General features: G+C 34.2%; 1 protein-coding gene across 2 annotated transcripts in view; it reads right to left on the bottom strand.

Annotated features, from left to right (window-relative positions):
• The window catches only part of ATAD2B (ATPase family AAA domain containing 2B), a 164,441-nt gene that overhangs the window by 39,356 nt on the left and 110,661 nt on the right, over positions 1 to 14,424 (bottom strand). For both annotated transcript variants that reach the window (XM_019450753.2, XM_053891118.1), the window contains exon 19: positions 6,959 to 7,144. In XM_019450753.2, the coding sequence (XP_019306298.1) occupies positions 6,959 to 7,144 (186 nt within the window). The remainder of the gene's footprint in view (positions 1 to 6,958; positions 7,145 to 14,424) is intronic.

Raw genomic sequence — 14,424 nt, 5'->3', positions numbered from 1 at the left:
CCTGCCTTAAGCAAATTCAGACTCATGAAAACACTGCATTACATAAAACAGACACACAATAAATTTTGATGAATAAACAATGGTTTTAACTTGACAAACACAAAACTCTTTATTTCCCTGACCACTCATTAAACTAAGCAACACATTACCCAGAAATTGTCTCTGCAAACTTAGAGAATATAGTACATTGTAAGTGCATGACCTTTGTAATCAGACAAACCTGAGTCCAAATCTTTGCTCTGCCATACTAGTTGTGAGACCCTAGGCAAGGTCTAGGGTCTTACTTTTCTTACTAAAAGAGTTAAAAAAAACCTTGTATTAGATAATATATGTAATTGACCTCTACAGTGCCTGGCACATAGCTGCTTAAGTGGCAGCAATTCTTTCACTAGCAAAATCTTGTTTTACCTCATCTATTAAATGTTAGAGTTGTCAGTCCTCAGTTTTAAAGGCAGAGTTTATGCAATGTCTATAATGGGGAAAATTAATAATTAAGACTCAAGACTTCAAAGGTATGGAAAATGAAGTCAGAAATGAAACTAATATAGCTTCTCTGAATAAAATCTGCTTTCCAAAAACAAAATAATAATTAAATAAAAATAAATAATAACACTTCACATACTTTAATATAGTAATAATTTATGTTCATTTACTAGAGACAGTAAACTGTGATTTAAAAACTTGTGGTGACCCTAGTAAATTTTAAGATTCACATAAATGTTTTACGACAAAAAAAGTAATACTAAGATATTTCCCTTGTACATATGATTATTCATTTTCAATGCCCCTAACTTGATTTTTCTACTTAAGTTATTGATTTTTAACTCCCAGTTTCTATCATAAACTGAGAGACACAAAATGACACGAAATACTGTGATGACAATATGCTGTTTGTAGTCTTTAATTTCCTAAGGGTAGCTGAGGAAATATTTCTTTAAAATTCATTTACAATATACTGAATTATATCATCTTGAGCCTGCCCATAATAATACCAAAATACAATTCGGTGAATCTCTTCAGAAATTTAAGTGCAATTCTTTCTGACCAAAGTTTGCTTTCCTTCCTGTAAATATTTATACCTCCGTCTGCTTCCTTGTTTAAAAATCCCTTTCCTAGAGCCTAAATGTCCATCAACTGATGAATGGATAAAGATGTGGTTTATATATACAATGGAATACTACTTGGCAATGAGAAAGAATGAAATCTTGCAGCACGTGGATGGAACTGAAGGGTAGTATGCTAAGTGAAATAAGTCAGGCACAGAAAGACAGATACCATATGTTTTTACTCCTATGTGGATCTTGAGAAACTTAACAGAAGACCATGGGGGAGGGGAAGGGGGAAAGGGGAAAAAATAGTTACAAAGAGAAAGGGAGAGAGGCAAACCATGAGAGACTCCTAAATACAGAGAACAAACTGAGGGTGGATGGAGGAGGGGAGCAGAAGAGAGGGGAAAATGGGTGATGGGCATTGAGGAGGGCACTTGTTGGGATGAGCACTGGGTGTCGTATGTAAGTGATGAATCATGGGAATCTACCCCCAAAACCAAGAACAGGGGCGCCTGGGTGGCTTGGTCGGTTAAGCGTCCGACTTCGGCTCAGGTCATGATCTCACGGTCCGTGAGTTCGAGCCCCGCGTCGGGCTCTGTGCTGACAGCTCAGAGCCTGGAGCCTGTTTCAGATTCTGTGTCTCCCTCTCTCTCTCTCTGCCCCTCCCCTGTTCGTGCTCTGTCTCTCTCTGTCTCAAAAATAAATAAATGTTAAAAAAAAAAACCAAGAACATACTGTACACACTGTATGTTAGCCAATTTGACAATAAAATAAAAAATATATATATAAAACATACAAAAAATATTTAAATAAAATAAATTCACCAATCACAAAAAAAAAAATAAAAAAATAAAAATCCCTTTCCTATGCTCAATCCTCAGTTCTTTTTTCTAATTCTCCTGAATGAAGAGAAATAACTTGCTATTCCCATGTATCTCAACTAACATTCTCCAACTATCCTCAGAGTCTACAAGGTCCACAAAAGTAAATTTACTTACATTAGAATTTCGCAATAAAAGAAATCAGGCTAAGCAAGAGTTAAAACCAACGTGGTGATTTAGTGGTAAATTCCTATTTTTTATGCGACAAACATTTAGTAGGCAATTCCAATGTGTCAAGAAGTGGAAAAGTGAAGGCCGGTAACACAATCTCCTCTTCTCAAAGAGCTTGTGGTCTAGGGTCAGAGGTTCTCAAACATTTTAGTCTCAGGACCTATTAAACTCTTAAAAACTATTCAGGAATCCAAAAGAGCTTCTGTGTATGTGGTTTACATCTGTCAAAAATTATGTGTTAAAATTAAAACCAAGAGCATTCCAAATTATGTATACACTTAAAAACCAATTACATGACACTGAAAATAGATTTAAAAAACAAAAAAACAAAAACAAAACACATTCTCTTGGGACACCTGGGTGGCTCAGTCAGTTTAGTGTCTGACTTTGGCTTAGGTCATGGTCTGTAGGTCTTAGGTCATGGGTCTGTAAGTTAGAGACCCACATGGGACTCTGCTGACAGCTTTGGATTCTGTGTCTCCCTCCCTCTCTGCCCCTCCCCGACTCATGCTCTGCGTCTGTCTCCGTCTCTCTTTCTCAAAAATAAACAAACATTAAAAAATGAAAAAAGAAAGGGGCATCTGGGTGGCTCAGTCAGTTGAGCAGCTGACTTCATCTCAGGTCATGCATGATCTCACGACTGGTCAGTTCGAGCCCCATGTCAGGCTCTGTGCTGACAACTCAGAGCCTGAAGCCAGTTTCAGATTCTGTCTCCCTCTCTCTCTGCCCCTCCTCCCCCAAAAGAAATAAACATTAAAAAAAATTTTTTAAGAAAAACAAAAAATACATTCTCTTGAAAAATGTATTTTTCGGATTTATAAAATATAATATAAAATAAAGTTTAGTGAGAAAAGTGGCATTGTTTTACATTTCCTCAAATCTCTTTAATGTCTAGCTTAATGAAAGACAACAGGATTCTCATTTCTGTTTCCGTATTTAATGTTACAATATGTTGTTTTGATTGAAGTACATGAAGAAAACCCATATTCAAGCAGGTATGTAGTTGGAAGAAAGAGGAATGTGACAACTCCCTGAAAGTCTTATGGGGCCCACAAAAGTCCTTTTTTTTTTTGATCAAACACCTCATCAGTAAAAAATTTTAAAATACTCATTCCAGTATATGCATATTTATTTAAATATACTATTCCACTAATATTACTATTTCTATCATAAAACATATATGTAAAATACTTAAGATAATATGAAGACTAAAAATGAGTAAAAGTTCTAATTTTTTTTCAATATTCCAATGTACTGACTTGAGTACAAACTTACTTTGGGGACTACTGGATTAGGGGAGATATACATACAAAGAAACATCTACAAGAGACTGTTAAAGAGCTCTAAAAGATGAGATTGTTATTTTGTCGGACAGAAAGAAAGTGGTTTTATATTCCGAATAAAACATTACCCCTATGGTAACTAATTCTTTTTTGGTTTTGTTCTATTTTAAAAACTCAGTATAGAACCTTTCCTTTTCGCCTCTGAATGAGTTTATTTTCTGAGAATAACAATTCAGAAAATGAAAATTGCTATAATCTTAATACCCAGAAATAATTACTATTTACACTTATTAATAGTTATATACGTATGCAAATAACTTTACATATACTACTATATGGTTATATGTATAGCATAATACTATACTGGTTACTGTATTTTTTTAACAACGTATTCACAACATCTTTTCACGACATTTTTTTTTTTACGATTTTATTTTTAAGTAATCTCTACATCCAACGTGGGGCTTGAACTCACACCCCTGTGATCAAGAGTCACACACTATACTGACTGAGCCAGCCAGGCACCCCATGACATCATTTTTTACATCAATATTACATTGTTTCATGGAAGAAATCTACTACAACATAACCAATCCCCTATAATAGGACATTTAGATAGTTTCCAATCTATGAAGAAAGGCTGTAACAAATATTCTTGTATTTTTTGTGTGGTCTGCACAGTATCTTTGTGTTAGTCCATGAACAACTCTTTGGATAATTACTCATAAATGGTACTGCTGAGCCAACATGTATGTACACATTTAAGTCTATTACCTGGACTGCCCTGGAGAGATTTATTTAACTGTTTTTTATATTTGCCTACTTGATAGGTTAAAATTTACATTTCATTTTTATTTTAAATTATCCACTGTATTGGAGCACCTGGCTGGCTCAGTCTGTAGAGCATGTGACTCCTGATTTTGGGGTTGTAAATTCGAGCCCCACGTTGGGTGCAGAGATTACTTTAAAAAAACAAAATCATTAAAAAAAATTATCTACTTTACTGTCTTAAATGGACTCTAGTAATTGGCCGTTTCTTTCTTTTAGAATCACTTGGTTTTCTGTCTACTTCATCTCTTCTATAGATCTGGCACTTTGCTAACCTACACTTACTTACAGTGCAACTCTCCATGTTTTTCATTCATTCCTCAAATATTTATCAATATGTGCTAAGTATTATTCACTACTATCTCAGTTTGTGACCTAAACAAAGCAAGAATTCTAATGGTAAAGCTGAAATTTAAATGAAAGGCTTGGGGGTACCTGTGTGGCTCAGTTGGTTAAACGTCCAACTCTTGGTTTTGACTCAGGTCATGATCTCATGGTCTGTGAGTTCGAGCCCTGCATCGGGCTCCATGCAGACTGTGCAGAAGCTGCTTGGGATTCTCTCTCCCTATCTCTCTCTGTCCCTCCCCTGCTCATGCTCACTCTCTCTCTCTCTCTCACTCTCTCTCAAAATAAATAAATAAACCTTAAAAAATAAATAAATAAATGAAAGGCTTGGAGGCAGAGAAGGATTTCGTAAGAACAGTATGTATAAAACATGTTATGTAATGAGTAATCCAAGAGAATTTTCATAATCTTCACCCCACAAATGTGATGACAGATTTAGTAGCTACTTGATTAGTAAGAGTAAAGAATACAGAAAACAAAGGGAGGAAAAAGAACTGACATTTCATGATTCAACGCTAGTAAATCTCTAATATTTTAGCTACTAATTAAGGTTACTGGCACACAAATAATGAATAAATTGGATCCATTAAAAATATGACAATATAACAACACAGCAGATTTGTATGATCTAATGTTAGCCTTAAAACAACTACCAACAGCGGGACGGATACCTGGCTGGCTCAGTTAACGAGCACGCGACTCTTGATCTCAGGGTAATGAGTTCGAGCCCCACAATGGGTGTAGAAATCACTATATACTAAACTTAAAAAAAACAAACAAAAAACCAACAACCAACAGTAAAATAGCATGTGAGTAAACAACAGGAGTAGGCAAAATTGCTACATCAAGAAACTGGGTTCATAATACTTTTATTGACAAATTTTTCAATGTAAGGAAAACATCAGTTAATTATATATTCCTAACCAGAAACCTTAATTACCCAAATTTTCTTTTTTTTTCCTAAAAATATTTATTCATTTTTGAGAGAGAAAGAAAGAGACAGAACACAAGCAAGGGAGAGGCAGAGAGAGAGGGAGACAAAGAATCTGAAGCAGGCTCCAGGCTGTCAGCACACAGCCTGACCCAGGGTTTGAACTCATGAGCTGCAAGATCATGACCTGAGCCAAAGTCCGACCCTTAACCAACTGAGCCACCCAGGCGCCCCAATTATCTTCCTCTCTCATAAAATTATAATAAAACTACTTGACAGTGAGGATCTAATTTTTAAAAGTGGCTCCTAGGTTATGTCCAGGTTTAATCCATTTAAATCAATTTCAAGTACATTTCTACTTCATAATACCAAATATTTTATAACTCTGGCTTCCAAAATAAGTTCACATATACTATGTCACACCAACAAGCCTCTTACCATCCACATTTTATAGATGAGGAAACTGAGGCTATTCTGGGTCCAAATATTTACCCAAAATCAAAAGACTTGTAGAGTAAGTCAGTACAAGTTGGGTTTTCTGACTCTTACTACATATAGCATTCTAGTAAACTTTACTGGCCCCATGACAAAAAAAAAAAAATTATAATTAATGGTCTTAACTAATATCAGATTATGAATAAACAAAAATGAATTATACTACATTTAATATACTTTTCTTACAAAAATCAGTACATGTACAAGTCAACTTTAACAAGACAGCTAACAAGTGCTAAACAGAAGATATCAGTTAACAGATATCTTAATCATAAAATTCTGCATAATCAAGATTTACAGTATAGCATTTAAAACACGCAAAATCTTTTCTATAAATTGTGTCACCTGGGCAAAATATTTCTAAGCATTTCTAAAGGTGATAATTTCAAGACCTAGTAAGCACAGGGTGTTAAAAACACAATTTTTTAAATATCAATTTTATTCACATGAGTTGACTACTATTTTTTTCTGAAACAAATGTGATTTTACCTTTGAGTCTAATATATTAAATATGAGACAGCTTTGAACTCAAAAACTACATATCAGATTTTAAAAATATGCACACTAGTAGTAATAGTCAAATTACCATGATGCTACCACCTGAAAGGTCAAATCCCACCAAATTATCTACCAGACGGTAAGGACGAGAAGGCTAACTGTAATGGAACTGACTGTGATAGAGCCTAGGCCTTCTGAGTACATACCACACATATGTCGGGCTCTGGGACAAACATGATTTATCTCAGTCTTCACGGCAACAGTGACAAATTTATCACTATTATATCAAAAAAGAAACTGAAACTTCAATCATTAGCTAACTTGCTTAAGTCACAGTGCTAACAAGTGGTATAACAAGGCATGAACCTAAACAGTATTTATTTTGTTAAATAAGTAAATTTATTAAATAAATTTAAATGTGTACAATTTACAAGATCAACTATTTTAAAACAGTAAGATAAATATTTAATCACTTACCTCTTCAGGCAGTTCACTGTACATGGTTTCAGAGGTAGACAATAAAAATATAGGTGAAAATGATGGTATATCTTGTAGCAATGTCAGAAAAGTTGCTCTCACAGTTTCACTGACAGCTTCCCACCAGTCACCAATGTGAGGCATGTAAACAATACTAGGTACTGTTCTTCGAGCTTCACGAAAAATCTAATTAAGGAAAGAACTGGCATTAAAAATTCAAACTGAAAAGAATGTTCAAATTGATATTATTCTAAAGTTTACTTAGTAACCCCCAAATACATGAAATGTGTCAGGCCTGTGACTGTAATTATTCTCAGCTCAAATATTTAAGCTGTTCAAGATGTGATGCATAAGCCTCACATATAGCTTCTATCTACCCTTGCTCCACCTAAAAAAAGAAGGGTTTTTTTTTTTTTTGCCATTTTATTATTTCTATTCAGTACTTATTAATAATATAAAGGTATCAAATTGTTCCACTTATCTATCATGTAAAGATAATAAAGCAAAACACCATTATAAAATATGCTGCAAATAAAGAGATAAACATGCACCAACATGTCACCCACGTCAGAATGAGATCAGTAAGCACAAAGAAGAAAAGACATAGTTTCCGTGTTTGTGCACATTCCCTAAAATCACTAAATATATGGATTAAATATTTTCACCACGATGCATCACCCTAGAGCTTAAGATTATGAACTACCTACTGAACCACTTGTTTACCTCCTATCACCTTAATTCAATCCTCCACAGAGCAGTCACAAAATACCCTCACATCACTAAAGAGCAATAAATAAATTAGCAAAAAGCTCTGAGACACTCCCATCATCAGAAAATACAAAATAAAGTTTCCTCAGGTGTTAAAAAAGAATCCTAACCATAGCTTCAGTCACACTCTGCCAACACATGCCAATAAGGACCGGGTTGGCTATTAGTAAGTTGCCAAGCAGAAGTATTGCCCTTTACATAGATGTCAACAATAGCTCAATGGCCCATCAACAAATTCTTGTGGGATGATATGGCATCTCTTCAATACTTCTAACAAATGAAAGAATAAATGTAAAAATCTTCCTTCAATTTATTTCAGAATTCCATTTCTAAAATTCTCTACTACTTCCCTTTAAACATGTTTCAATTAACCTGTATAATGTGCAAGATAGAGAAATAATGATTTAGTATTTAAAATGATTAGGATTATTAGAAATGTTCCTGAGAATCAAAATGATTATTTTTCTTTAATGAATAAGCCTATCACTTGCATGAATTTTTCAAATGCTACATTTTATAAAGCTTTAAACATTCTGTGTAAAATAAAATGTACTGCCAATTTAATAAACCAGATGGAAGATGCTCAAATAAAAAATTTCCCCCAAATTGGAAATGTAGATGTTATGATCACTCACATCAAAAGTAATATTTGCTCCTTCCCTTCCTTTAATATTTGCATATCCACCAATCCAGAACAGTTGTACAGTACAACTCCAGGACTCTCAAATTTTGACCTTTTCTGCAAACACGCACCCTCTTATCCTGGATCTTGAAAATCCAAGGATTATTGTTTTCCAAAGTTCTTGTAGAAGATTCATAAGAGAAAAACAAGCATAAATATTGGCAAAAGGAAGGAACCACACAGGAGCACAAAGGCAAGTGAGGCATTTAATTTCCACCCCCCCAAAAAGAAAAAAATTGCTACATGCCACCCAAATCAGGGATGGTATGTGGAGGACAATAACCGATGCCTTTTGTCTTTCCAATTCCCACTCTGTGCTAGTAAAACTAGGGAGAGTCAGCAGGGAGAGAATGGTGATTACATGAAAAACACTAATGAGCTTATAAAACTTACTGAGAAACCTCACAAAACTAACCACCTAATTCAGCCATGCAAGTTTACCACATGCCCAAGGAGAGATGAGAAAACATGCCTTTAAAAAAAACAAAATGTAGCCTCTCATTCTAGTACTTGTAGGTTAGGTTTTCTAGAAATAGTTGTTGAGAACATCTAATTGCCAATAAGTATCAAAATAAGTATCAAAGAGTAAGGGCAAAGCAACAGAAGGTTAAGTGATAAAAACTTTATAGAGCCAGAAATTAAATAATGCAGGACTATAGGTGTTTTAACTCATTTGCAAGGCTGAACTAGAAACATTAGCATCACCAGCTCTGAAAGAGTTGAGGGTTGTTTTTTTTTTTTTTTTCTATTTCTTTCCTCTTTTCATTCAATTCTCCCCAAAACAACAGAATGAACTGGATATTCTATTGATCTTATCTCTAAAGCCTTTAGGAAAGTATCTTTATCAGTGAAATTTTAAAAAATTATATTTGAAAACCTAAAGGGGGAAAACAAAGAAAAAAGTCTAAGACAAATATAGAAAAATAAAAAGGCTTAGGCTTATCCATGAATGTATAATTACCTAATTTTACAATTAATCTGACTACATGCAATATTAATAGCCAGGGGCTATTTTCAGAATTTTTTTCCTAAGCCTTTACAGGAAAAATATCTGTAATTTCTATAAAAATTTAAAATCACTACTAAAACAAGTTTTATTTTTAATTCCTTACTCCATGTGATTTCAGAACATTTAAACTTCCATAATTTCTTTAAATATATAGCCAACCTGTTCTAATTCTCCAGTTTTTGTAATGAAAATTCAAAAAGAATGGTCTAAAAACAGTATTTTAAAATTCAGAAAAAAAGTTTAATCATATCGTGATTTTTCCATAATGTAAAAGTAGCTCTTCAGCAGTTTGCTGATAACTTTTAAAGTTGTGGAATAACATACACTCCCTGAAATCAATTAACCAGATTCAGAGTAGAAAAATAAAGCCTAGTTTTAGTGAAGCGGCAACTGTCTTGGGAACAAGTGATGCCATTTGATAACTAGAAAAATACTCACCTATAGGGTGTCTTGGATTGGTGGATGTGCAAGGTGTAGTAGAAAACAGAAAAACTGTTATAGAGAAAAAAAGACAGTAGGCCAAATTACTGAACCAACCGTTCAAAACACCTCTGACATGACCAGCACTCTTGCACAAATAAAATGAACAAACACCAGTGTATGTGAACTGTTCATTTTGATTCTTTAAACAATATATTTTACTTCCTTCTGGCTTCTTCTTGCCCCAGACATCATGGTCCCTTGTGTAACTGTTTTAAAGGTTTCTTTATTAAAAAAAAAAAAAAAAAAAAAGTACAAACTACTTCCTATGAATATTAAAGATATGAAACAAAAAAATCAGGCCACTGAAGTTAAAAGTATCCACACAAAGCAGCACTAATTATATAAACTGAACCTATATTTATAAAAGTTCTTATCATCTCAAAAGCTAAACTTTCAAGTCAGTATTTTAGCCAGCAAATTAAAGTATGTGGTGCATGAAATTTTACTGTATTTTAAAAATTAAGTCTATACAGCCCATAACAAGCCATTTTCTTGAGAAACTGAAAACTAGAGTAATTTTAAACACAAATGTAAATGAAGCAGAAAGCTCATGCCAGCACAGCTTTCACTTTCCTAAAAAAAAGCTCTATAAGAAAGAGAGAAACAATTCTGTCATCAATAAACTTCCAGAATTTGTCTTGGTCATGTTGTAGTACTAGGAATGTGCTAACATTGTAAAAGAGAGAGAAAAGAAAAATCTTGGGGGCTAAAATATTCTTGATTTTTATAAAAATTAAAAAGTACTATTAATATACACTATTAAAATAAGTATTTAATTCCTTAGACCATACTATCATAAATATTAATAATATATCTGCAATACTAATAACTTCATGTCATATCCATCACTTTACTCCATTTATATTCTATTCACCTAAGATTTATCGAGCATCTCTGTGAAAAGGAGGCAACGTCTAGGATCAGGATGCAAGAAATAAAGTGCTGAATTTCTTTAAGCATACAAATCAGCCTATTATAAAACATAACTATACTAGACTTTCTGATCGATGATTGTAATATAAAGCAACATTTTGTGAAAATTAAGTCACCCAAATTCTTTTTCTGTTATTTTCATTGCCTAAAAATTTTAAGAATTTCAGTAAATGTGATATGACAAACTCTGGACCAGGATAATTTAACTTTTTTACAACTTAAGAAAAAAAAAAAGGTTGTTGCTATGGTAAAACACAGAAACCCATGTGCACAAACCAAGAGTACCCAAAGTATACACAGAATGCTATGGAGAAATCCAGAAACCCTTATGCATAAACACAAGAGCATCCAAAGAATACACATAGGTAAGTATGTTAATTCCTTCCTGCTACTTAACCAAAAAGGATTTTCCTTGAACATTTCCAAATACAATTTCTTTCTGGGAAAAGAAAAATACTGCAATTTTCACCAAAAAAAAGAAAAAAGAAAAGACCTTATTGACCAAATTATTTGTAACAACATATAATATCCAAACTCCAAAGCTTGTGGCACACAATATATAAATTTATCAATTCAATCATTAATGAAAAAGAAAATACACTTATCAATTCTGATTTCCTAAATCAACAGTAGAAATAATATAAATAATACATTTGAAGATGTCAGAAAAAGGGAATCATAGCTGTTCTTTGGTTTTTTAGAGTGTTAATACAGATAAGTCTTTTAGTACAGTTACTAACATCTCCAGCTTTGTTTTAGGTCTCAGTAACTACTTGTGAATTTTACTCAACAACCATAAATCTTCCAGGCTACCCCAGGCTTTTCCATTCTCCTTCTAGAGCTTTTGAGAGACTATAAAATACTCAGTAACATAGATAGATAGATAGATAGATAGATACATACATACATACATACATACATACATACATACATACATACATAGACAGGCAGACAGATAGATAGATAGATACAGACATACACACAGACAAAACCACTTTATGAATTCTGGCAATTGTTTTCAGTAATAAATGTCTAGTGTCCAGTTATCACCCAAAGTACTAAATCTCCAAGTGTGACTGATCTCTTAAGACCTAGAATAGTAACACCTGGATTCAGGTTTAAAGCACAGATTCCTGGGGCTCACCCCAAATTTAAAGAATCAGAATTCCTGGGTGTAGAGCCAGGGAATAAGAAATTTTAATAAGCACTCCCAGAAGAGGCTTATACCCACTAAATCTTAAGAAACAATGACAAAACCCTATAGTAGACACGAATTCCTCTACCATTTTCACACACTTTGTAATATTCATCATCAGCTGAGACAGTATGAAGGAGAAAAGAAGGATTAATATATATATGCTTGTATGTGGATATGTTTTAAAGAAAAGACAATTAAAAATGTATAAAGAACTATAAACTGGGCTCTTCCCCTTTCCCATCTTATCATATATATAAATACAGCCCTTTAAAAGTAATTGAAGACTTCTTTCCATGTTTGTGTCACACTATTAAATAATCCAATTTAATTTATATTAAGTATCTTAGAGACTAGGGAAAAGAGAAAAACACAGAAGAATAATGTGTCACAGACGAAACCACATCTATTTTGAGAAAATCCTGCCTATAGGAAGACTAGCTCTCAAGAGAAGTAAGGCAAAAGAAAGGGAATACAGAACAGAGGAATAGAAAGAAGAGGCTTTTATTCTTTCCAGCATTTTTATTTTTGTTTTGTTTTTTCTTCAAAATTTTATTTAAATTTTAGTTAACATACTGTGCAATATTGGTTTCAGGAGCAGAATTCAGTGGTTCATCACTTATACAACACCCAGTGCTCATCATAAGAATTGTCCACCCTACTTAATACCCACCACCTCTTTCCAACATTTTAGCACCTGACTAGTATGCTCTCTTACCTAGGACTTTTATGCCTTCTTCTACCCAGTTACAGATCCACAAATTAAGAAAAACTTCTTGGGGTGCCTTGGTGGCTCAGTCAGTTAAGAGTCAGACTCTGGATTTCGGTTCAGGTCACAATCTCACAGTTTGTGGGTTTGAGCCCCACATCGGGGCTCTGCACTGACAGTGAGAAGTCTGCTTGGGATTTTCTCTGCCCCCTCTTTCTGCCCCTCCCCAACTCGTGCACATGCTTGCTCTCACTCTCTCTCTCAAAATAAATAAATAAACTTAAAATAGACAAAGGAAAGAAAAAATTCCTCAGTTTTATTACATAATAGTCTCCTTTTAAATAATCTTTTAGGGGGCACCTGGGTGGCCCAGTTGGTTAAGCATCCAATTTCAGCTCAGGTCATGATCTCACGGGTTTGTAGGTTTGAGCCCTACGTCGGGCTCTCTGCTGTCAGCACAGAATCCTGCTTTGGATCCTTGTCCTTCTTGCTTTCTCCCCCCTCCCTTGCTCCCTCGCCCTCTCTCTTTCTCTCTTCCTCTTAAATAAAAATAAACATTTGGGGCGCCTGGGTGGCTCAGTCAGTTAAGTATCCAACTTTAGCTCAGGTCAAGATCTCACTGTTCCTGAGTTCAAGCCCCGCGTTGGGCTCCGTGCTGACAGATGAGAGCCTGGAGCTTGCTTTGGATTCTGTGGCTCCCTCTCTCTCGATCCTTCCCCCACTCGTACTGTCTCTATCTCTCAAAAGATGAATAAATGTAAAAAAAAAAAATTAATAAAAAGTAAACATTTAATAAATAAATCTGGGGGAGCGACAGTAATATATTTACGATTTAAAATAACTTTAAAAATGCACTTGAGATACAAATAATCAGGGATTAATCAAGACAGTTTATATGGTCTCTGGCCAATGTTCAGAAGTCCGAGCTTCAGCTACCATAGCTACAAAATTCTGACTCAGTCCTGAGCAGACTAGACACCCAGGTGTGGTCACTCAAGAATAAGCATTACTTCTAACCCACAATCTTGTAGGCAAAAGCAAGGAACAGAAGACTTCTTGATGTACTAAATGCAGTGTAATACAACCAAAACAATAAATGTTAAGTTTTTCTTCCTTTACACTGCCAAGGGACATCTCTCTCCACCCTCTCCAAGAACACAACAAAAAAGTAAAAGCCAGGAACTGAGTAAGAGACCAAAAAGTATACAGTTAGAATTCAAATTTGGCCCAATGATGCCCAGTAGAATACAAAAAAAAATATCCTAGGATCTCAGTAATACCAACATATGATTTACTACAATGGATCCTAAGTATCTCCTCACCTAATACTCAATAATGGATTTATGAACATGTATATACATGTATTAGCCATAAAGAACAGCTATACACAGAATACCGTCTCACTTTGAAAATGTTCCTCTTTCAGAGTGATTTTCTTCAGTTTGCTCCATACTGTCAAATACACATGTCAAAAAAAGAAACCTAAACTGTACAGCAGAGTGTAACCTAAAATGAAAAAGTTTTATTCATTTCCCAATTCTCTAAATTCCTTCCCCAAAGCCAAAGCAATGATTATTAACAGTTTTTTAGGATATTCTTGCACACGATTTATATATAAAAGCATGAATATACATTTTTAAGGTTTTTTACACAAAGATTTTATTTTAATAGACCAATTTATGACTTG

The sequence above is a fragment of the Panthera pardus genome, unplaced genomic scaffold (genome assembly GCF_024362965.1).
Source record: "Panthera pardus isolate Hobbes unplaced genomic scaffold, ASM2436296v1 HiC_scaffold_26, whole genome shotgun sequence".
In the NCBI taxonomy this organism is placed as follows: domain Eukaryota; kingdom Metazoa; phylum Chordata; class Mammalia; order Carnivora; family Felidae; genus Panthera; species Panthera pardus.
Note: the sequence above shows the minus strand (reverse complement) of the source record. Positions and strands in the feature narration are given on the sequence as shown.